We start from the raw sequence: 23,643 nt of genomic DNA on the forward strand, positions 1-23,643 counted from the left end.
TAAGAAATGTGTGTACTTAGACACAATACCACTACCTTGTGCTGTGTCTGCAATGCAGACACACTCCCAAAACTGTGTCATCTGTGAATATGACACTGTGCTACCTGTGTATCCAAAAGAACCCCTCTTGTGCTGTGTCTGGGCAATGCATCTGGCACCCTCAGGGGCACAGTGCACCACACAGCTCAGGGTCCATCTAGGGTGACTCAAACACCCCATGATTCAAGCTTAGGTGGGACTTGTTGGCAGGCTGAGATCAAGGCAAATTCAAATGAAAAATCAAATTTGTTGCTAAGCACCCTGTGATCTTCAAACCATCCAGGAATGCCCACCTATGTCCCACAGAGACCCTGCTGAGGCATCAGACACATGCAGAACAAAGTCAAGTTAAAGCCTGTTCCTTACCAGCCAAAGGCCAGACTTTCCTACTGAAGAGTGGCAAGTTGACTGACAGCTGCAGCTTCTTCGTGCTATTCCCTGGAGGAACCCAAGAAAAAAGGCACTTCCCAGATAGGATGGGTTTAAAAAAACAGTCAAGAACCTCAGTGAGAAAATGTCTTCAAGGCCACATATAAATACAAGGCACGTGGTTTCAATAGAGCTATGCCCAGCTACATGAGGCCCAAATTTTGTTCTTAATGATAAGCAGGGGTATGACTGATGTTTTCTTACAAAGACAGAAATGACCAGTTATCAAACACTAGGCCTCATCTGCACTGTACTGAAAAACTGCAGGAAATATGCTGACTTCATCTATTTTAATCTCCCATGACAGAACTGATTTGAAATACTAAATGGCAATTCACTACTTAAGAAAAGCAGAATTTGAAAAGTGCTTTGGAAATAACAGTCTTCTGCATCAGCAGAACAATATAATCCCTGATACTATCGATGTTGTTGTTTTACTGATTAAAAAAATAGAAGCATGCAAGATTAAATAATTGCCATGAAACAGACATTTCTAATCGAGAAATCAGATCTCCTGAAAGAAAACTCTGTGCTCTGTTTTCTTTCTTCCTCTCTGTGAAACTGATCAAACACCACCAATAAGAGTGCGCATCTCATTTCAGTATGTACAGAACCAGGCTGACAAATGGTTTCGTTTTAAATTAAAGTTATATTACAGGAAAAAGTGTCATTCTTCTAAGTGAATTTGTGTCACATAAATTTGTGTTAGACAAATTTATGTCAAACAAAAGACAAAGCTCTCCTCTCTTTTCCTCTCCTCTCCATCTTATGCTTATTAGACTCTTTTTAAAGACTTGTTAGGCTATATTGCATTTAGGATATATAGTAGGCTATAGAAGGATATATAGTAGGCAAAACAGATTGAAAGACTCTGCAGAGCTCTATACAACAGCGTTTTTCACTCTCAGGGATTTAAAAATTAGAAAACAAGTAAATGAGACAATACCTTTTTCTTCATGAGCTTTTTACTTGGAGATTTAAAGCTGCCTGCCTGAAATGTCCAATTCAGAAATCAGAAGGAAAAAAGATTAGTGTGTTACTTCAGTGAGAAGACACTCATAATAGATTTTAAATTTTTCAATGTGTTGCAAGAGCAACCCAAATATTTATTCAAATAGGCAAACATGACACATCTTCACAATACATAACAGTTTATGTATTGAAATAAGCCCAACAAGTCAGACTGAGACCCTTCAAATCTAAACAGTCCACCATAGAAATGGTTCTCATCAGGAAACTGATGAAAGCAAGAGCAAACCTGGAACAACACAAGTTGGCTATGTGGTTCAGTGAATGCTGCAGTAGGGAGAGGGGTAAGGATCCATATGGAATTAAACAGACCTTTGAATGCCTTGTGCTCAAAATTGTTATTTCCATATGCTTAGAGTGGACTCATGCTGCCAGATTGGGATTGCAATGCTTTTCTCCTCTTGGAACAAGTACAAACTGTCAGAGCCATGAGGGCACTGACATCCCTGACTGCTCCTGCAGCATCTCCTGGGGTGTCCCATCAACTTGCCCAAGGTTCAGGACCCTTTTCAGCCCAGCTGGCCCCACCCACAATCTTGGTCTGGCCTCTGGTGCTGGGGATGCCCCTGACTGCCTCCAGGTTGCCCTGCTCCCTGCTTGGGATGACGGGCTGTCTTTGCCCTGACACCCTATGGGGAGGTCCACTCCAATGAATCACTCACAGCCTCAGGGAACAGACACCATCTGTCTGTCCTGGTTCAGCAGCAGCAGTTATTTTTTCTCCTTCTTGGTAGCGGGTGCAGTGCTGTGTTTTGACTTTTGGACTGGGAATGGTGCTGATAGCACCTGTGTTTTTAGTTCACGTTCAAATGTTTATTCTGGCCAAGGACTTTCTGAGCCTCATGCTCTGCCAGGGAGGAGGAGAGGCCGGGAAGAAGCAGAGACAGGACACCTGACACAAGCTAGCCAAAGAGGTATTCCATACCACATCACATTATGCCCTGCATGTAACTGAGAGTTACGTGGAAGGGCTAGTGCTCTGAGGGGGTTGGAGGAGGTATCGGTCGGTGCTCGGTCAGGCAGGGTGGGGTGAGTGGGGTCAGCGGGTTGTGAGGTGTTGTATTCTCTTCACTTGTTATTTCCTTTATCATTATTATTATTATTGGTAGTAGCAGTAGTGATCTGTGTTATACTTTAGTTATTAAACTGTTCTTATCTCAACCCGTGAGAGCTACATTCTTTTGATTCTGCTCCCCAGCTCTCCGGGAGTTGGGGGAGAAGGGGGGGAAGTGAGTGAACGAGCTGCGTGGCTGGGTTTAAAGCACGACAGGTACCAAAAGGTTTGCCAGAAGGTGGACTTGGGTGGAGCTGGTGTTCCTGCGAAGCCTGATGGGAGGCAGGAGACATTGTCCCTTCCACTCTTCTTTGGAAACACAAGTTTTTGTTTCAATGAGCAAATACCATATAGAATTTAAACAGAATTTTATGTTGCAGCCTCAAACTGTTTAGAGCTGTCTTTCTAATGTGCATATCCTTCAGTCTTGCAAAGAGGTCAACCTCACTGACAATCCAGTTGTTATTTAAAGGCTTGATTTAATCAGGAAGAAGCATACTTAAAAAGTGTGCTATTAACCAAAAGCAGACATTACATAAATTTCATTCTATTTTTACATCTTCCTGGCTTCAATCTCCTGAATCTGACATTAACCATAACAATCACACATGCAACTAAACCAAGCCAAATTCTCCTTTCTCTATTCCAGTATAAATATAGAAGTAATACCGTTGAAGTAATAGCTTTGAGGTAGACCCACTGCAAGCGAACAGGATTTTTCTCAGTACAGGAAAGCATGCTGATTTTGAGGCCAGATTTTTATCTCCTGTACTGAAAAGTTAGAGCACCAGTGTGAAAGAGACCACCAGGGTTGACAGGAAAGCCTGGCAGTCCCAGAGGTTGGGGACATGCCTTAATGTGGGTGACATTTGAAAAGCAAGTGAGGCTTCAAAGCTCTTGAGCCACTTTCAAAGTGCCTTAAACTTTCAGAAGTTCAAGCCCCACTGAATTACAGCAAGACTTGAGCTTTTAAATGCATTTATAGTTTGTGCTGATGATACATGACCTCCTAAGACTCACACCTATGTGAGATTCAGCTTCACAGACACAACCTCCCCCTTGAGTTTGACTCTTTGGTTTCATGTTGAGACTTTCCCTTTGGTGCTGCTGAGTATGCCAAAGGTGAACCAAGGGTCGGAAGATGAAGACCTTGCAGCTAACTCTAGGAAGTGGTCTGTGCAGTGCTCTGTGGACACAGCCCTGTAAGAAAGCTAGTGGTATTGAATGGTTGCTTGGTCATTGAGCCATGTTATGGATGCATAGCCCGGGTCTCATGTTGCTGCGTGAGTAGCTGTGTATCTCAAGCTGGAACCTGGAAGCTGTAGTGAGCTTTTTTCGGGACTGGTATTATCTGAGCTCTGTTGTGCAGTTCTGCCACTCCTGGGAATGCTACTTGGCTCACATGGAGCACTTTAGAAATTCCTGCTTTTATGCTGCAACATATAAACTCTCCACCATAAAATTCAGAGTGGTTTAAGATAATTAAATTCATATCATAAGGCTTTTACAAGGCCTTCTATCTTCTAACTGTCACCTAAATAAAAACTACTTAGTCCTCCACAGTCTTGTCAGACATGCATACTTAACTGAACTTTGAAGTTAGAAAAGTCATACTTTATCCTACCTTTGCACTCTCCACTATGTTAAGGACTGTTTACAACATCACCTGGACCACACTGTTTAGCAGGCCATTTCTAGCTGGGGATTTACCCATGTAGGCAACATTCCCAGTTCCCTTTTTGGAAAAGCTAATGGCTTGCTGTGTTGCAACAGCAATGCAAAGAGACCTTTCGTACATTTGAAAACATTGCTAATTTCACTATGACTGCAGCTTGAAAAAATCTACTTGTATCAAGTCCCAGACAGATGTCCTTTCCATGTGCAGCACAACAGGGACAAGAGGTTGCTACTCAGCTGAACAGGCTGCTCCCTGCCTCAGGTCACAGTCACAACTGCTCCTCTGGCAGAGAGGTTTATGAGAGTCTTCTCCAGCTCCATTCAGGGGAAATCAACCACCTTAGTACTGCCCAGGCATTTAAACCGCTCCTTTGGTCTTTGCCTAGTTTCAAGGAGAACACAGTGCCTGGCTGGATGCCTGCTTTTCTACAGGGTTCCCAGAAAGGCACAATGTCTGGGTGATATAATTTGATGAACTTCCAGAATAAAACAATGTGCTGGTGTAAGAGGGTCCCTGTCAGGGTATGGAAGCCTTCTTCTCTGCATGATTATCTTTTTAGATGCTGAGCACTGTTCTTTGGTACAAATGCTGTCACCAAGAGAGCAACTGCATGAAAGAAAATCCATCTTCAGAGGTGTCTGTGATCTAATAAATGACATTTACTTTGAATGGATGAGAATTAAGCCATGCACAAGGACTTGAACATACTCAGCCAAAAATCCAGTGAATTTCTGTGTTGTGCTTGTTGCATGTGTACTGAGCAAGCTTTTCTGTCTGGTCCCCATCATTCATTCCTGTGCAAAGTGATTGCTCTCATGATAGGAGCTCTTTATGGACTTTTGCTCACAAACAAATCCCTAAGTGTGAAGATAAGTGAGTGCAAGGCACAAAACAGTGGAAGTCTGTCCCCTCTGAGCCGTGGTGATATCTATGACTTGCTCATTTTTCCTCATGTGCATTGCAAGGGACATTTTCTTTTTGCTCCCTCTCTTTTTTCCTCTGTCTATGCCACCTGAAATGGTTTTCCCAGTCTGTTCTCTATTTCTTTTCTGTCATTGCAAGGTTGGTAAAGCAGAAGGATCTAAGATAGGAGATAGAAGTTCTTCTGGTAAGAGCTGGGTAAGAATCAAGAAGATGGTGCCTGCCTGAACTCTATGGGAGATGGGCATACTGCTCTAGGCATATATCCAGACTTTTAGATGCCCACGTACTTCCCCATGCTTGACTCCAGTTCAGATTCATAACTAACCCTGCAAATTGCAAGTCACCCATGAAGATAGCTTGTGATTTACAGCTCCTGTCTCTTTTTCTTTTTAATTTATGTATTTTAAGAAAATAGAGAAAACTTTTTAAGGGAGCCCCTACCTGAGGTGTAGGGACACTTGCATCCTGAGTCTTCCAGTGTTAAACCCTGGCCATTTTTCACTATGCTTGCAAGCAAACATATTTTATCCATGTTAATTTCCAGCTGTAAGCAACTGGCCCAGCTTCTCGGCTCTCTGTCAAGACAAATTCTGTCAGGTTTCATTTATTTGTGTGTTCTGGTACAGCTGGCAGTGAAACTTCTTTGTCTGCCAGCTCTCATGTTAAAATTCCCCCCAGCTGAATCAGACTATCTCACTGATACATGCCTTGCCCAGCTTTTAGGGCATCTTTCTTAAAAACAACCTTCCAAATAATGCAAGTAGCTGGAACCAGAGAGACTGTGTTCATGTCAGACACTGAGAAATAAAATCAAACACACTGAATTTCTGGTCTTGGTTATGTGCACTCTATTTTTCATGAAGGCTTGAGATGTGGCTGAAGAATCTGACTGCATTCAATGTAGTTATGAAGGAGACTGTTTGAACTACTGTTATGACTGTTCAAAGAGTACCAGCTTACATGAGTAAGCCTGTTAAATGTCAGCAGTGCTAATAAGGCCTTTAAGGACTGTCTTCTCAGAAATATTTAGCTGATGTTCCTTCCCACTGGCTGATTGATCCCTTTGGGCACCATCTGCCATTCTGGGACTGGGAATCAAAAGTTCAGACTGCTCAAGAACAGTCCGGTAACTGTGACTCTCCTCTTCTTATACAAGAGAAGTAAAGACAATGTAAAGCCATGTGAAGATTGCTGGATTGTGTAGATGATCCAAGGAGCATAGTGGTGGCCAGCTGTTGTCTTGGTTCCTGTGAGTAAGGCATGGTCTTACAAGTGGAGCTCTGCAAATCCACTGTAGTCCTCGTAACATAAAACAAGCTGGGAGATGCAGTGCCCAACTGAAGGTGAATGATCTATGTAAAATACCTGTTAAAAAAAACTCATATGACTTGCATTTTAAATAGCATGAACATCATACAGTCCAAAGAAACTGCAGAGCATCGTATGTTAAACTGCAAGACACTGTTTCTGAGGTTTGGTAGAAAGGTCAATGGTGATGGCAAACTGACTGGCAGGTTTAGACCTTTCAAGCATGCAGACACAACTGATTTTTGTGGATCATGTTTTGAGAGGGAAAAGGCAGGCATAGCTAGGGAGATTTCAACCTAATTGTTGAGGGTGTTTCTCTCTGCTTCTCATCCTGACTTTATCTCCTTCTCCACCTTGTTTCTTGTAGATGGGAGAGCTGGGGAATGTCTGTACATACCACAATGAGGATACAAGGTAGTGAATGTGAGGCAGTGCAGGCCTTTGTTATTGGAGAGCCAGAGGATGTAAGACTATGTTGCTTCACACCACTAAGCCATTGCTAGTGCTGCAGACAGAAATAGCTTAGGAGCATCACTACTTCTCTCTACATTTTTTTATTCAAGGAAGCTAAAACACATCTTCTTTTCCTCAAATGGTTGTATGTATGTATTGGAAATGAATTCAAAGCTAGCAAGGAAAGACAAAAGTAAGAACACAGCCAGGATAATTTGTGACCAATAATTATTGGCTTTTGACCCAGCTTTTATTTATAACATATATTTATGGGAAATCTATGATTGTTTCAAAACAATGCCAATTAGTAAATTTTAGAATTAAGACCTGCATAGCTGAACAAGGGAGGAAGTACCAGGATCATGTACCAGGAAGTCTCAAAACTGGGAATTTGCTGCAATCACGCAAATTCCTAAACTTAAAAAAAAAATTAATGATAACACCTACTAGTAATTAAGTGAGATTTCCTAAAGGCTTGATGCTAAAGATCCTCAAAGGCCTTTAGGTCTCTAGTTCCAACACTTAGCTTCAAAGGGAATGTAACGCACAGAGTATCTTCTCAAGGTCATAGAATCATAGAACAGTTTGGGTTGAACGGAACTTTAAAGGTCATCCAAACCCCTGTTCAATGAGCAGGGAAACCAACAACCAGATCAGGTTGCTCAGAGCCCTGTCCAACCTAATCCTGGGTGTTTCCAAGGATGGGGCATCAACCACCGCTCTGGGCAACCTGTTCCACTGTTTCACTACCCTCGTAAAAAATTTATTCCACATATCTAGTCTGAATCTCCCCTCTTTAAGTTGAAAACAATTACCTCTTGTCCTTTCACAACAGGCCCTGCTGAAAGGTGTGTTCCCATCTTTCTTATAAGCTCACTTTAAGTATTGAAAGACTTCAAAAAGGTCTCTTCAGAGCCTTCTCTTCTCCAGCTGAACAAGTCCAACTTTCCCAGCCTTTCTTCACAGAAGAGGTGTTCTATCCCCCAGTCACTTTTGTGGCCCTCTTCTGGACCCACTATAACAGGTCCATGTCTTCCATGTACTAAGGACTCCAGAGCTTCCAGGTGGGGTCTCACTGGAGCAAAGTAAAAGGGCAAAGTCACCTCCCTTGACCTCTTGGCTATGCTTCCTTTGGTATTTCTTAACAGAGTGCAGTATCTATTAAGTTCAGAATAGGGGGTTAAATATTTTTCCAGTGTTGAATGAATCAGATGGGTTTATGCACAAGGGCAGTGATTATGCTGCTCAAGCAATTTGGTTAATGATGGAGCAAATGAACCTGCCACCCTCACTTGGACAAGCTGTTCCAGAAATCACTGCACATTAGAACTTATCAGCACATCCATCATCTTCCGGTGAATGCTTTGGCATGCACTCTTGCTCTACCCAATGGAACCTATTGAAATGTTATTTTCTAAACTTGGAATAACACTGTGTTCATATTCTCATTATTACTTTTGGTGATGGTTTTGTTGAAGACAATCATTATTATTGTGAACAAGAAAACCATGTGCTTGTTTTAGATTTCAATATTTGGGGAAAAGAATGAACTCCTCAAATGTTGGTTTTCCCTGAATGAAACTATTTGGCATAAATAAATGACATTGTTTCCTACCCCAGTTTATGGATGAAAGTTTGTATCTTTAAAAATCTACACAAACTATATATACAGTCTGTATCCTGAAACAACACAACCACAGTGTAATTTATGACTCACTTTCTGCCTACCAGTTAACTCTCTGTGACCAAGTATTTCACCTCAACATAGATGGCTCCTGAGAAAGTGATCTCTAAATCTGTAAGCACAGGTGAACTGAAATCTCTGATTTTGGCCTCTTAATTCAGCCTGAAATTTCAAAAGCATGGACATACGTTATCATTCACCTTTAACATTAAAATTTATCTTTTAGAGCACTCACCAGGAAACAGGGGGATGGGCTCAACACTGCATCCTTCCTTGGCCTGAGGAGATTTACATTTTCCAAAAGATTTCTGCAATAACAAAGACAGGCACCTTCCACTCCTCCTTTTAAGACTGGACAACTACACAGGAAGAAATGCAAGACCCTGAAGTCAAAGGGCAAGCAAAGTCCTGATTCTGTGGTCTAATGCATGGTTTCCCAAATGTCATTTGTTGGCTGCCACTGTTAGAAGCAGGTTCCTGTATTCCCCTAAAGCCCAAATTCAGGACTGCAAACATTATCACTGAACATTATCACCATTTTCTCTCAGTCCTTCTCTGTTCTCCTTGCAGTCCCACCATTCTGCTTCACAGCCCCATCACCTCTTAAGATTCTCAACCCGTAGCTGAAAGATCCACATATTCTCCACTATGCTTTCTCTTTCCCAAATTGGTTCTCCAACCACAATGCCCTGGCCATCTATGGCACACCCTTATTTCAACTCTCTTCCTCTCACTTTCCCCAAATGTCTTTTTTCCCATGACCTTAGCAGAAGCACATGTCCCAGAGTTGCTGATTTCCTGTAGGCACATGAGAAGAACAGCAGGGGAGGTCTGGGAGCTGGAGACCACTTCACACATCAATAAGTTACTGGCCAGCCAGTGACAGGAGCAGCTGTGTGAAGGCTCTTACACTGATTTGTAAAAGGTCCTGGACACAGGAAAAAACAGCAGTTGTTGAGACTGTTTTTGCTTGGCTTATATGCAACACAGTGTGGGAACATCTCGCCTACCAGTTCTGACTTTCGTCTGGCAAAGGGCCGTTTTTGTTCCAGTCTTTGATCCTCAGGTTGTGTCTGCTTTTTATCCATCAGTTTTGTATAAAATGCATATGCAGTCTTAGACATGAACCCCCTCCAAGCTGCTTCCTCCTGGCTAAGTGCTTGAAGTTGTTCTCCTCTGCAGAGAGCTTTGTCGTCCCTGATTTAAGACGTAAAACATCCTTTATTTGGGTATGGTCACATCAGAGCAAACATCACTGTGAAGTTTGTGCTTGTAGCTAAACACTGCCTTGGAATTATCATATGCTGCTCTGCTGTAATGTTAAGCATTCATATGTTAATCCACTCGTAGAGGCTGTTGTGCCTGACTGCAGTGTAAGGCTTTATTAAAAGACAGCAAAATTATTAGTTTGGTTTCTGCTAATTTATACAAGATGCTCAATATGAAAAGCGGAGTATACACCACTGAAGAGAATTCTGGAGCATTGCTTATTTCTTTCCAAGTGCAATATTTTCATCCTTTTTAATGCATTGCCATTGCTACCAACACAGCTTCTAATTTCCTATTCTTTAAAACAGAAAAGATTCTTTACAAAGACTGTGTATGTGTATATGCTGATCTTTTTCTATGCTGAATAGATTTGACCATGACATATAACAGCTGAAATACCATTAACTGCAAATGTAGTGGTTTGGGGTTTTAAATCAGTATCACAGGGAAGAGAATGAGAACAGCAATTTCTAGATTGATTCACTTTGCAACTTCTTTGAGTTTGAGAATGAATCATGAGTTTCAGTGTAAAAAAAAAGGTAGATGGTGTTTCACAGATATTCTTCTGAACCCTCCACTCCATATCTTTTTTTTCTCTCTGCAGAAACCAGTGGACTCTGATCTCCTTGAATGCTGTAAATTAACTCTGAAGGAATGGACAACTCCAACAAAAAATTCCACACAAGTCTTCTGAGGAGCCAGCGAGGGAACTAGAAAAAAACACTTGACTTGCAAAATCTCACCTGACCCATGACTGCATCACTTCTAATGCAACATTAATTTGAGACACCTTTGTACATCAGGTACTGCAACTCCTCACCATGTCATTCTTTGTATAGTGATTTTCTTTAATCTCCCAGTATATAGTGGAACAGAGAAATCAAATTTACATTCCATGTTTATGAAAACACCCAAATGCTATATACAAACCTTTAAACTATTTTCTTCCAAGATATTGCAACACAGTTCATGTCATATGACAGTCCAAATCAGGCTTAAAAACACAATCTGTTAGCAGCCCCATTCATATTCCATCTGTTCTCTGCCAGGCAGCTGCCTAACTCAGCCTGGCTGATTAGGGTGGTTATTTGTGTTGTGGTCACCAGCGTTTCCAACCAGGAACTGAAACTGTAGCTCCTACCCATATTCTTTCTGAATGCTCAGTAAGTTTCTTATGTGGCTATTCAGGCTGGAGACCCATTTGCAATCATAAAGGCAAATTTCAAAATGAAATGAAATGAAATTAAATAAAATTAAATTTTAAGCTTTGTCCTCACTAGAAGAGACTGCTCCTATGGGCACATGTTCCTAATACAGATATATCTCCCTCCATCAAGAAGGGTTTTCTCTGTAAAGCTTATACACTTCCCAAAGACACACACACAATGCTATGCAAGCAGAGGATATTTAATTAAAAAATCCAGATTCTTAAAAAGAATCAAATGTGTCAAACTTTGATCTAAAAGAGCTAGTATTGTCAATCACATACAGTAACACACATGGTGACCAGAAAAAGGTCCTGATAGACTTTTCTCCTGGCGTCCTACATGGATTCTGGTAAAGGTAGAAATCCCAGGTTGATCTCTGCATGCGCAGTTGTGTATAAGGCACTGCAGCATCACACTGGTATATTTAGAGCCATCTGCATGTGACTAGAGTGCCATTACATGCATAGTCTTCTTTGTATGCGTTTTTTTCCAGGTCCAATGATGATTGTGTTGCTTTACATTACAAGTTTTGTTATCTACACAAGCGAACAACCTCTTCAAAGCCAGTTCAAAGGAGAAAATTACTACACCAGATACATCTGCAGCATCCCCGGTTTGCCAGGGCCCGTGGGTCCCCCCGGAGCTGGTGGATCCCCAGGGCCGCACGGACGCATTGGTCTTCCAGGAAGAGATGGTAGAGATGGCAGGAAGGGAGAAAAAGGTGAAAAGGGGAGCGCAGGTATTGAATATTTGTGCAACCTAACACAGTAGTACAATAAAGTAAGACCTTTCATCATCGCTGTTATATGTATATATGTATATGACGAATGTGTGTATGCTCTTGTGTGGGTTTAAGTGTGATGCATGTATATGTAGTGAAAGAAACTGTGCAGATATATTTTAGATATGTCTAATATGCACATACTGAAATCTGTGCAAATAAATGTAAGTGAATAACCTTCCTTCACAGAGATGCTAAGAAAAAGTTTGAGAGAAATGAAGCATGTGTGATGTCAAATAAACAGGTCTCATTTGTGCCATTAGCCAGGAGTAAAAGATTAGCAGGTACTTAGATACATACTAAAAATGCTTAAATAATAGCAGACATTTAGTGTGCAAGTATCATGTTATAGGGCTCATAGTTCAGTCAGTAATGGATTTATCAGGTACACATTCTTCAATGTGCAATCAAGAAGTATGAAGGAAAGTAGAAACATAGAAACAAAGGACCCCTGGGCTGTGGAGCCCAGTCCTCTGTTCCAACCTGCCATTGCTTTTGCAAATTTGCTAGTAGCCTACACAATCATTTACTGAGAGGATATGTGTCAATGATTAACTAACTTAAAATGTTTTTGAAGGTTTAAGAGGAAAGACTGGGCCATCAGGACCAGCTGGAGAGAAAGGAGACCAAGGTCAGGCTGGTAAAAAAGGACCTGGAGGACTGACTGGTGCCAAAGGTGACTTAGGTCCAGCTGGACCACCAGGACCTAAGGGAGATAAAGGAGACCGAGGGCAGCCAGGTGCACCAGGAGTCTGTAAATGTGGAAAGATAGTGCTGAAATCTGCCTTTTCTGTTGGCATCACCACAAGCTACCCAGAGGAAAGATTACCGATCGTATTCAATAAAGTCCTCTTCAATGAGGGGGAACATTATAACCCTTCCACAGGGAAGTTTATTTGTGCCATCCCAGGGATTTATTATTTTTCCTATGATATCACCTTAGCAAACAAGCATCTTGCAATTGGGCTGGTTCACAATGGGAAGTACCGAATAAAGACATTTGATGCTAACACAGGCAACCATGATGTAGCTTCTGGATCCACAGTGATCTACCTTCAGCCAGAAGATGAAGTATGGCTTGAGATCTTCTACGCTGACCAAAATGGTCTCTTTTCCGATCCAACATGGGCAGACAGTTTGTTTTCGGGATTTCTCTTATATGTTGATACAGATTACCTTGATGCTTTAGCGGATGAAGATGAGCTCTGAAACAGATGATGTCAAATGACATTCAAACTGGACACCCCAGCACAGGATTTTATCTAGCTGTGTGTGGGGCACAACGTTGAAAAAAAAAATTACTGGGAGTTTATTTTTGTTCTGTTAGTAACCAAATCTGAGCTCATGAGGACCTTTATAGAATATAAGCTGGATTTTTTGCTGAACAGCAGGGATATCAAAAGGAACTGTAATTAATAAAAGACTGCATCACTCCAGGACTGACTCCTCCTGAAAGTTATGCTTATAATACTATTTAAACAAATTTAAGATACTGTACATTGGATTTTATATGAAATATATTAAATTGCAATGTAGAATGGATATTTTGTACGTCATTAAAGTAAAATTGAACAATTGACAGCAATACCGTCTTTGGTTGTTTTAAGACAGGAAATACATTAAAAACAGAGAAAACATCAATTTTTAAAAAGGAAAGGAATATAATAGGAATGCCTGCTTCAGGATGCAGCTGAACTGGTCACAAGGACAGTCCCACCTTATATTTACACCAACAAGTGTTATACATAAGTATCTAACCTCCTAATAAATACTTACAGAACTAGGTGAGGACTGCCCAATGACAGTCATAAAAGATCAGAACAAAGTTATCAAACATATAAAATAATAAAAAAACTGGGAGATCTGAAAACCTGGAGATAGAAAATCAATATCCAATGTGGGTATTTCCAGTGTAAGTCCAAGTGGGTCTGCTATTCTTCCAATGTTTTTCAGTATCTTCATGAGAAACGTGGAAGAAAATATAAACTTTGTGCTAAAGGAAATTATGGATGCCAAAAATCTAATAGAACAGTAACCAGTCATTAATGAGAATAAATTATATGGAACAAACTGAGTCACATCATTAAAGCAGACTTAATTGCATTCTAATATGGCCAAATGCCATGAAATAAATACAGGTCACACACAGGATGAAAAACTGCATTCAGGAAATCAGTGAACTTGGAAAAGGTACATGGGACCTCATGGGTAATCAGCTAAATATGCTGTTGGTACAGCCTTTTTGATGTATGACAAATGGAATTACAAGTAGGAGTAAAGAGTAGGTCCTTATAAAGATGCTACTTCTGTTAGTGTTTCAAAAACTCACTCAAAAATTGAATGAAAAAAATGGCTGTAATTCCACCCATGTGGATTACACAAAAGATGTAACAAGATCAACTTAATTTTTCTTCTCAGTGAGGACCAGAGGTGATTTCATTGCAGTTTGCAACTACCTGTTTGGAGATAAAATTTCTGGTAGTAGCTGGCACTTCCTTGTATTAGCTAGTAACAAAGTAAGATCCATGGGTGAGAAGCTGTTATCAATACCCTCTGGGAATGAGGAACCTATTTTAACAGTGGCAGCAGTCAATCACTGTAAAAACACCTAGTAACATTATGAGTTCTCCAGCACTCAACACCTCTAAGCCAACACTGACAATCTTTAATTGGGTGCTCTTTCTTGCCAAGAATTTACAATCTTATTTTATTCATCCCAGATTTACATAACATGCCATTTCTAACAGCTGCTCAGTTTCAAACCCTAGTAGTCTGTATTGCACAACTCTTGATCCCACTTTATTCATTACCAAGGTGGAGGGAAATTTCTGGATTTTTTCTGTGTACTTGACTTAATTAAAAAAAATTACATTCAAATAAAACCACACAAAAATACTGCTGAGACAAGCACTACAATTACGTATGGAACATTAACTTATGCACCCTGTATCTGTGCCCTTATTTCTGCACACATCTTTGAGTATATGATTGCTGCTTTATGCAGTGAAGAGGTGCAAAGTCCTGTCCACAAATCAAACTGGCAATGCCCATACAACTTTTCTCTTATTTGACAGTGAGAGATGGGTGGTATAAAACAAAAGTGGATTATTTTTCTAACTAGATATCTAATTTATTAGCTGCTTCCTGTGAAAAATATGGAAGAGAACACTTACAGATTCAGTTTGTCACTGAGCTGTACAATCATTTATACATCTGCAAATTAAGCACAATATGAGAGCAAAATGCAGCCTAATCATCATTTATAACAATGACTGATGACAATGCTTCACAGCCATCAATGCCTATATAAGGCACAAAGCTATCAGCATCGCTCAGTGCTGTGTGCACTGAAATTCCACAGGACAGAACAGCCATCATATCAGGACCATAACTTGCAGAAAACATAATTCAATAGATGCAGGATTAGACCTATAGTACGTATTATGCAGCAAAAGCAACTGATAGAAGTATTTAATGACATGTTTATTTAAAAAATATGGAAATATGTTTATGCCATCTGAATCAATAGGAAGTTTATGTCAGGAGTAACAAGTCGATTTTTATTAGAATTAGAAAATATCCTATAAAGCCAAACTTAAGGAAAGAGTATAACTGATTTTCTTCAGACTCCAGAGAAACATATGTGGTACTTACAATAAATCTGGAAAAAATTCAGACAAAACTAATTTTTTACAATTGGATAGAAAAAAAATAGGGCTTTAAGTGAAATGTTCCTGGTTGGAATCCTAAGTAAAAGCAAACTGCTTCCATGTAATAATGTTATAAAAAATGAATGAAATATAAAAGAGATATTTTAACCACACCTATATTGAAAATGACATCATGGGAATAAGTAAACCAAGAGTTATTGCTTCCTTTTACTTAATAATTTTAGATTTATGTTTGTGCAATCATACAATAGTCATTTTAGCTTCTCTCAGTTTTCCCATTTGGATTCTGTAGTTATTTGAACAGTTTAATATTTTGGCATGAACTGTTAAAAATAAATAATTCCATTGAATTATGTCTATAGACTTTGGCGAGAAGAATCTTTTTATTGTATGTATGGACAGCCTATGTGTGTAAGTAGTATGTGTCCCAGCTCTTATTCAGGATCTCAAGACTTTATCATAAAGTAAATCACTGTGATTGTTATTATTTTACTTGAAAACAGATCAACTTTGATGACAGGAACTTTCATTAGGGGTATTCCTCTCTCTAAAATAGAATTTGTATAGAAAATATCTTGGGATGAAGTCTTTCCACTACTTATACTGGTAGATGGGGAGGTCTGGTTTGGTTTCAAGATGTTGTAGGATAACAAAGAACAGAATCTCTTTGAGATTAAATTTTAAATGAATCAAAGATTTCTACACAGTATATATGCCATTCTACATATGCCATAGTGCTATATAATTAGGCATCCAGACCAAGGCAGACCTTTAGACTTTGCCTACAGTCAGCAGAGAGAAAGTATCACCATGACAAACTCCCAAGAGAAAGATGCAGCACCAGCTTTTGGGATATAGGTATGTAAATATACACAAGCAAAAACACAGTTATTTGAAACAACACAGCTGCCCACAATCTTTTAACCTTTCAGACTTCTTTTACACTTGGTAGAGTGACAGCAAGGAAAAAGTCAGTCACATGTTCCCTTGCTGAACATTTTCAACCTAGACAACTACTTGAACACTAAACTCCATCTTCAAATTGATGTGTTACTTTGATATGTGTTTACCTTTACTTTTTTCACAACTGGTATACATGTCCATATGGTTCAGGCCATTAAACAATTTTACCAGGAGCAAACAGTCCTAAGAATTTTTTTACAATGCTCAAGCAATGTGGAGGAAATAGTGGATATCAGTACTGGCAACATTATCTACATTCTGCAATTATTTTTAAATCAACCTAACACCATTCATGTACTTGTGGAATAGCAAAACTACACAAAAGTGACAAGCAGCTTATTTCATATGCTACTATGTTTCATCAGTTGATGCAGTTCCTATACTACTTTACATTTTTTACCTCCCATTAGGTTCAGTTCATTTTCATTCACTATGACATTTACTGAATAATTCACTTTTCACTGATTGGTTTAACTTACCCATTGGCAGGTAATTCATACTCAGGATAACTATATTGATGCTATACTAGGCAATTTGGTCAGTCGGAACTTCAGTTTTATGTAAAATGAGTTTCAGCTTATGTGGAAATGTGGATTACTTTATATATGCATTCCAGTAGGTGATGAATCCCATCCAGGAAATAATATATGAGAGTAAATGGGAGAAAAATAAAGTTGAGAAAGCAATACACCACAATCTTTCTCAATGAGCAATACACTGCTTTCAAGAAGCAATTTATTCCTTTCAGTATAAACCAGTTAGACTTTATCTCAGAGAGCATTTTGGTTATATTCACTTCCCTGTAATTCCTTAAGTCACCACTTCCAGCTGAAGTTATGTCAGTATTTCTGAATTTCAGAGGCACGATCCTCTCTTACATTGGCAGAAAGAAATTTCCGAGTACTCTCACAAAATTCTCAGTCTCTGATACTTGCTTTTGTCCTACCTGCATATTATCGTATCAGTTCATGAAAGTTACTACCTAAAGCAAAAGAAAACTGAATTAGACATATCATATGCATAACTTTCAATAATATATACAATGAAAAAAAAAGGTGCCTTGGATTATTTGGCTTATACTCCTCCAATCTGAATATAAGTATCTTGGTTCAATCCTGCTAGAAGAGTTGTGAAGAGATTTTTTCTCTATGCAGATTGCTCCTTCAGCAACTACTAATATAAAATTTATCTTACCTGACTTTAATCTCTAAAAGGTCAAAGATCATTGCCTAGGCTAAATTAGTTAGCTCTCCTGTCATCAGTGCAAAGAAATAGGAGAGGTAAATCTCTGACTGGATGACACTGTATTAGACACTTACTTTCAGAAAGGAGGAATCAGGATGTACTTGTCTCTTCACATGACCTGCACCTATGACTAACTTAAGTTAGCATTTAATTTTGAGATGTCAAAAGTTAAGTAAGATGTCTGATCTTAAAGGACACCCCACTAAGCAGAAAAATCAGTGTCATTTAACTGGATAATTTATATGTCTCACAATTAAAGAGAAGATGTGGATTGATGAGAACACTGAAGTACCCTTATAATGATGGAAGTGACCTCTTGTCAGACCTTTCATAAAGAATTGCTCAAGTCCCCCTGGGACAGCTGTAACTGCAGTAACTTTGCGGGGAAAATTTTACAGCATATTAAGGTTGGCTAGATAATCCTCTCACACCTCCACATTCAGCACACTTTGGTATACATAAAATATTTGAGCTTTTAAGGATACTTAATTTTAGGTGTAGAAAACCTAAAGGTATCTTGCAGTGCTTCTACTTATGCCCAAAACATATGAATTTGTTTCTTTTCAACTTTAAAGCACCTGTCAAAATCTTAAGCACGACACAAAACGTAACTCAGTATTTGTAAAATCATCTCTGTGGAAGAATAGCCTTGCTTATGTCATGTTAACAAAGAGACAAAAAATACTGAATTCTTGAAAAACATAAATGAATTACTCTCAGCAGGCTCGAAAGTGAATTTTTAGCAAGAAACAGATGGGATTTCTAGAAATGAATGAATTGTATGAAGGAAACATCCAGCAGTACTTTTTCTTTCTCTACTTTCAACTGAGTTATAAACCAGTTAGACTTCATATCCCTATGCTTGGAAGGCAGTGGACAGGATTTAAAACCTTTGACTTGGAGAACAATCACTTTTACCATCTGAAATGTGGCTAACCACTGATGTTGATGTCTCTTTCATGCACCACCTGTGTTCACCCACACTATCAGATGTTCTGGTGCAGGAACACAGATTTCTAAGCCATGTGTGACAAATTTCAGGAAACTTTACCTGTGATTTCTGTCATGTTGGAGTAAAGTGCTCTCAGTTTAAAATAATCAAGATAAGAGTTTGTTCTTCCTTGTTTGTAACTTCCCTGAGACTGGGATCACTGTAGAGTTGCACATGGTACTTGAAATTCCTATTCCAAGAACATGTACTCTTATTCTGTAAATGTTGTACATGGTTTGTAGGATTTGCAGTTTTGCTTTTGTTTTAATTTGCTTTCACAAGTTTTGGCTTTGATTCCAGGCAGGCATAAAAAGGTGTATATGGAAATCCAAATTCTGCATTATCCTCAAAGCCTCAGAATAAACACCATCATTCATTGTCCACTATTCATTTTAAAACTGTTTTAATGCTGAATATGGGGTCTGTGATTCCTTAGCCTGTTTGTTTCTGGGGTAACCTGCAGCCTGGCCACTACAAGCTGTGTCTACCCTGCCTGTCCTAAAAAGCCATCCTTGACCATCACTGACAAAACAACAGTTTACGCCTAAGAGTGACAGTGGCGCCTCTAACAAAGTGGAGCAGCCCACATCCTCTTATTTGGAGCACTAAATCTGCTGTCCAATGTAATCAGTGACATTGGGCTTGCCTTTGTTTTTGTAACACTGACCAAGAGTTGTTCTCTGCTCCAGGAAACATGTGGTTTGAATTCCGTGTGTCTCCTGTGAGTAGAGTCATTGTACTGACACATGTTTTTAAGCAGCTTTCCATTCTGTTAAGCAAAGGTTCCTCACTGCTCCTTTAGGGTATTATAGTAATGTTCCTTACATGATGCTTACATGCATATTTGTCCCATCATTTAAACTGTTTGTACAACTGTTCCTGAGAGTGGAATAGATTGTTGGGACACAGACTTATTAGCAAAACAAGATGTTGAACCTGAGTCCTCGACAAAACTTTGTATAAAGATTCACCCACTGGATCATTTCTACAGTCCCACATACGGTGAGACTTAGTTAACAGAGATTGTACATGTGCATGCTACCCTAAAAAACCTGTGTTCTGATGACATTTCTTTCCCACTCTTTAAAGATGTTGTCATGTCAAGTGTTTTCTAGCTGTGATAGTTCCTCTTTTAGCAATTAAAAATGCATACTCCTAATCTTTTTATCTGCTATGCCTGTTTATTTCTTCCCATGATCTCCTTCTTACAATAGTAGTCAGAAATGGGGAACAATTTAGTCATCTGTTTCCATGTGATTCCAGCTACTAAAACCTTGCAGTAACAGGCCTTCAGATGTTATAGGTACTGTTTATGTGAAGACAATTATAAATAGCTCTAATAACAATTCCATTTAGCATCAGCAATATTGTTTATTCTTGTCATGCTAAAGATACCAATACACACGTTAACCTAAGAAATTACTTCATTGACAGCCCAGTGCAGAAGAAAAGGCTCCTCTCCAGAATTGACAGAAAAACTATAAATTGCTTTGTACCTATAAACCCAGGAAATTTATATAAGATAATCCACATTTCCACAAACTATCTGATAGCTTTGACATTTCTGCCACTCCTAGTATCTACATAGGCTGTTTGTGAGCATTTAACAAGCAGATAACCCATCCCTCCAGTCCTTCTCTAATCAGGGCTTATGGATTGTATTTCCCTTTGAGCAGGCTCTACAACAACCCTAATGAAGCCTTCATATCTTCTTTTTTTTTTCTGCTACATAAGTATTAAGGTATATTGATAACTTTGTAAAGTTATGATTTATCTTACTTCTTTGGTTTCCGGATCCAGCTTTCCCAGACTCAGAACACATACCTGGTGTGGCAAAAAGTCCATGTTTGCAAATTACAGCTGCTGAGTTTAGTGAGGCTTATGATGATTTGTAAAGGTCAACTTTAAAGAATAATGCATTATTCTCCCCTTGATACAGCTTCAGTTAATACTCCAAGTACTTAAAAGTATTGCAAAACAGATACAGCACTTGGAAAACAACTGGCTACTAACTGTTCATTTCAAGGATTTATCCATACATGACTTATATCAGGATTTTTTTTTTCACAGCAAAATTAATCTAAAAAGAAATAAAATTACCTTCTGGAATGTTGGCATACAGTCTGAATTAGAGGTTTAGCATCTCCCTCTAGTCAACAAAGTGTAACAGGCTCTTCCACAGCTCATCGATAGTCAGGAATCACTGCTCTGAATTGTACAGGTCTTAAGAACAGCCTGCACCTCTCCTCTACTTACAAAAAAAGTAAACAGAAATTAAGTCAGATAATTTAACAAAATTAGGTATTTAAAGTTAGGAAGAGTGATTATCTGTATTGTCTTTCAGTCTGAAATAACCATCCTGGATCCTGCAAAAGTATGTTACAGATACTTGTTTTTTTTTTTTTTCAAATCACTGCTGTTGCTGTCTCCAGGAGCTGCAATCACTTCATCCGCTCCATACGTTATTCATTACTTTCCCTTTTACTGTAAAAGAAGTTGTTTACAAAACCAGAAGTCTTCCGGAACTGTTTTAGTGGTTTGAAGAGGAGAAAGTGCCTCTTTCTCTTTAAAAAGCAAAGCTGAGGTTTTGTTGCTAGGGGGAGTGTTGTGTTTGGTTTGTGTTTTATACAGAAAGCTGCTGTTCGAGAAAACCCAGGTAGGAAACAAACATTTTCCTTTATATCCGTCTCAGTATCGCTACATTCTGTGTGTTTTCACGAATAAGACAGGTCTAAGAATCCAAGGGCCTCAAAATTATTTACTAGGTACTTTTGATGTAGTTATTTGTTTAAAAAGCAGTGAGAGAATCTTCACTGTGTGACTGTTCTTAGTTTTAAGTGCTTTGGAAACTGCCTCTCGGCTAATGGAGAGCTTTACAGTTCTTGCATCCAGTTGTTTGTTACATATTAAAGTGCCTGCTATAATACTTAAATTCAAGAAATGCTAGAAAATTGTTACAGAAAGAGCCCATAAGGCCCTTCCGCTATGCTGCCAAGCATTCACCATTTACATGTGCCTTTAGGAAAGACTGTTTAAATTTGATACATAAAGCTCGATATGAAAAAGAGGTTTATGTGCGAAGTAATAGAAGTGCTGCCACTTCTTGCAGTGCTGTATTTTTCTGCCATAAGAGGGTGTTTGATGAACCCTGCCTGCAGCAAGGAAATGTTGCCATTTTGGGGTACATCATCCTTAGCCCTTGTACAGGATACTTACTGAGGGAATTGGTGCTGAGGCGAATGCACAGGTGGTGTCACATTTGCCTAGGAAAACCACTTGTTTAGGGCAAATTCAGCTCCTTGTGCTAGTTGAGACATTCAGAAACCTGAAAATCCTTGGGGCTAGTAGCTGGTATGGGTTGAGCCTCAGGCAGGGGATGACCACGTTGCTCCTCTGCTGCTTCTGCTTTTTTATTAGGCATCTCCTAAGAGACAAAGAGGGATGTGAAGATCACTTTTCATATTCTAACCTTGGCTGGAAGCACTTGAGGCAAGTACGCATGAGCCTGTGCATGCCAGTACAAAGAACTGAATGGGGACAGATGACCTGTGAAGGCCTCAGCCTCCTCGCTAGAGGAGATTTAGCCTGTTAGGGAAAAAAGCCCCACTTTTTACCCCTGCAGGTTGTTTCATGGGGATTTTGAAATCCAGAATAAACCATTCCATTGGGAGTTACTTCCTCTGTCAGCTCAGTACATCATCGCTTGGTTTTTGCACTGGTTGGTGCAAGCTTTGTATTGGGAACAAGTACAGCTGAGGTCACTTCCTGTCAATTAAAGGTAAGCAGAAGAGGAACCTGCAGTAACAATACCAATACATTGAGTTTTACAGATATAAATTTTCCTAAATGCTTATAATCAAATACAGCCACTTTGCAGTGTAAATAAAGCTGAAGTGATTGGTAGGTTCCAGGTTTGGTAAAGCTGAAAAGCCAACCAAGCCCAGTGCTGAAAGTGAGTGGAAAAATGGCATTGAACCTGTCTTTGTGACCTGAACCTTGCAGGTGGCTTTATGGACCTTAGGTGGACTGTTTATTAAAAAGCAATGTAACAAGAGTGTTTGAACAGGATGTACAGGCCCACATTATTCACTGTTATATAGAATAATTAAATTAATAGACATATATTTTTAAATCAGCGCATTCTGGAAAAAAAAAGGTTTTTAGGTACTAAAGCTGTATGCTTAACAGTATGTCATGAGTGTCCAGGGTGCAAAGGTTACATGGAATGTATCTCAACATCACTGTGCACATACCAAAACGTATCTCTCACAAGGAGTTCCTGCATTGCTTATGACAGCCAGGTGTCAGCCACCAACCAGATGAGCCGCAGCGAAGAATCTCAGATGATCATCATGGAGGTGAGTGTCCAGTTAGCTGAGGCAAAACCAGGGTATGATTTTTTTCACTAGTAGGAATGTCACTGTGAAAAGTGAAGCAAGTAAATAGTCTTGTAAGCTCTTGTTAAGCCTCAGTCAGCCAGTACAATTCTAGTTAATGCTGGTTTGCATAATTACTCGTTTCTGTGCAAATAAATTGCAACCATACATACCATATGGTAAGAAATAGGTACCTTTAATGTCTATTTTTTATTCTATTTTATATTGATCCAACACTTGATTATCTGCAAATTATTGCTTAAATATATTTAGTCTGAAGTACACTGCAAAAGCAGAAAGTTACCCTGTGTCTCATCTGTAGAAACGCTTTGATGTGATGGTGTTCAGACTGTGCCTGGTGCTATGTCAGTAAGATGTCAGAAAAAGAAAATGAACACCTTCCCCCCCAAAAAAAGAAACGAAAACACACACAAAAATAAAACCCCCACAAACCAAACCAAACACACCAAACAACCAACCAGAAAACCAAAACACACCAAACCCCAACAAACCAAAACCACAAAACAAACCAACAGGTTTG

At 39.3% G+C, this 23,643-nt stretch overlaps 2 protein-coding genes and 1 long non-coding RNA gene across 3 annotated transcripts in view; 2 read left to right on the forward strand and 1 right to left on the reverse strand.

The window, feature by feature from the left end:
• Nucleotides 1-10,471: 10,471 nt before the first annotated feature.
• C1QTNF7 (C1q and TNF related 7) lies at nt 10,472-13,431 on the forward strand. The gene is made up of 3 exons (XM_031048417.2): nt 10,472-10,670; nt 11,569-11,814; nt 12,434-13,431. Exons 2-3 carry the CDS (start codon nt 11,574-11,576, stop codon nt 13,063-13,065), a joined length of 873 nt encoding a protein of 290 aa, XP_030904277.1. The 5' UTR covers nt 10,472-10,670; nt 11,569-11,573; the 3' UTR covers nt 13,066-13,431.
• LOC115946409 (uncharacterized) lies at nt 12,102-23,100 on the reverse strand. Its single transcript, XR_004080487.2, has 4 exons — nt 22,980-23,100; nt 21,943-22,150; nt 20,827-20,974; nt 12,102-13,061 (listed from the first exon to the last, which is right to left on the reverse strand). It is a non-coding gene; the product is annotated as an uncharacterized lncRNA (long non-coding RNA).
• Nucleotides 23,028-23,643, forward strand: part of CC2D2A (coiled-coil and C2 domain containing 2A) — a 54,616-nt gene continuing 54,000 nt past the window's right edge. Inside the window, exon 1 of the mRNA XM_034064639.1 lies at nt 23,028-23,084. Coding sequence (XP_033920530.1) covers nt 23,046-23,084 — 39 coding nt within the window. The 5' untranslated portion in view covers nt 23,028-23,045. The remainder of the gene's footprint in view (nt 23,085-23,643) is intronic.

Source organism: Melopsittacus undulatus, chromosome 7 (genome assembly GCF_012275295.1).
Source record: "Melopsittacus undulatus isolate bMelUnd1 chromosome 7, bMelUnd1.mat.Z, whole genome shotgun sequence".
Classification (NCBI taxonomy): domain Eukaryota; kingdom Metazoa; phylum Chordata; class Aves; order Psittaciformes; family Psittaculidae; genus Melopsittacus; species Melopsittacus undulatus.

Bases quoted from the DNA above. Each gene is read 5' to 3' on its own strand.
- C1QTNF7 (XM_031048417.2), top strand. From the start codon at position 11,574: ATGATGATTGTGTTGCTTTACATTACAAGTTTTGTTATCTACACAAGC. The intron at 11,815-12,433 runs GTATTGAATATT...ATGTTTTTGAAG, and splicing joins AGGTGAAAAGGGGAGCGCAG to GTTTAAGAGGAAAGACTGGG.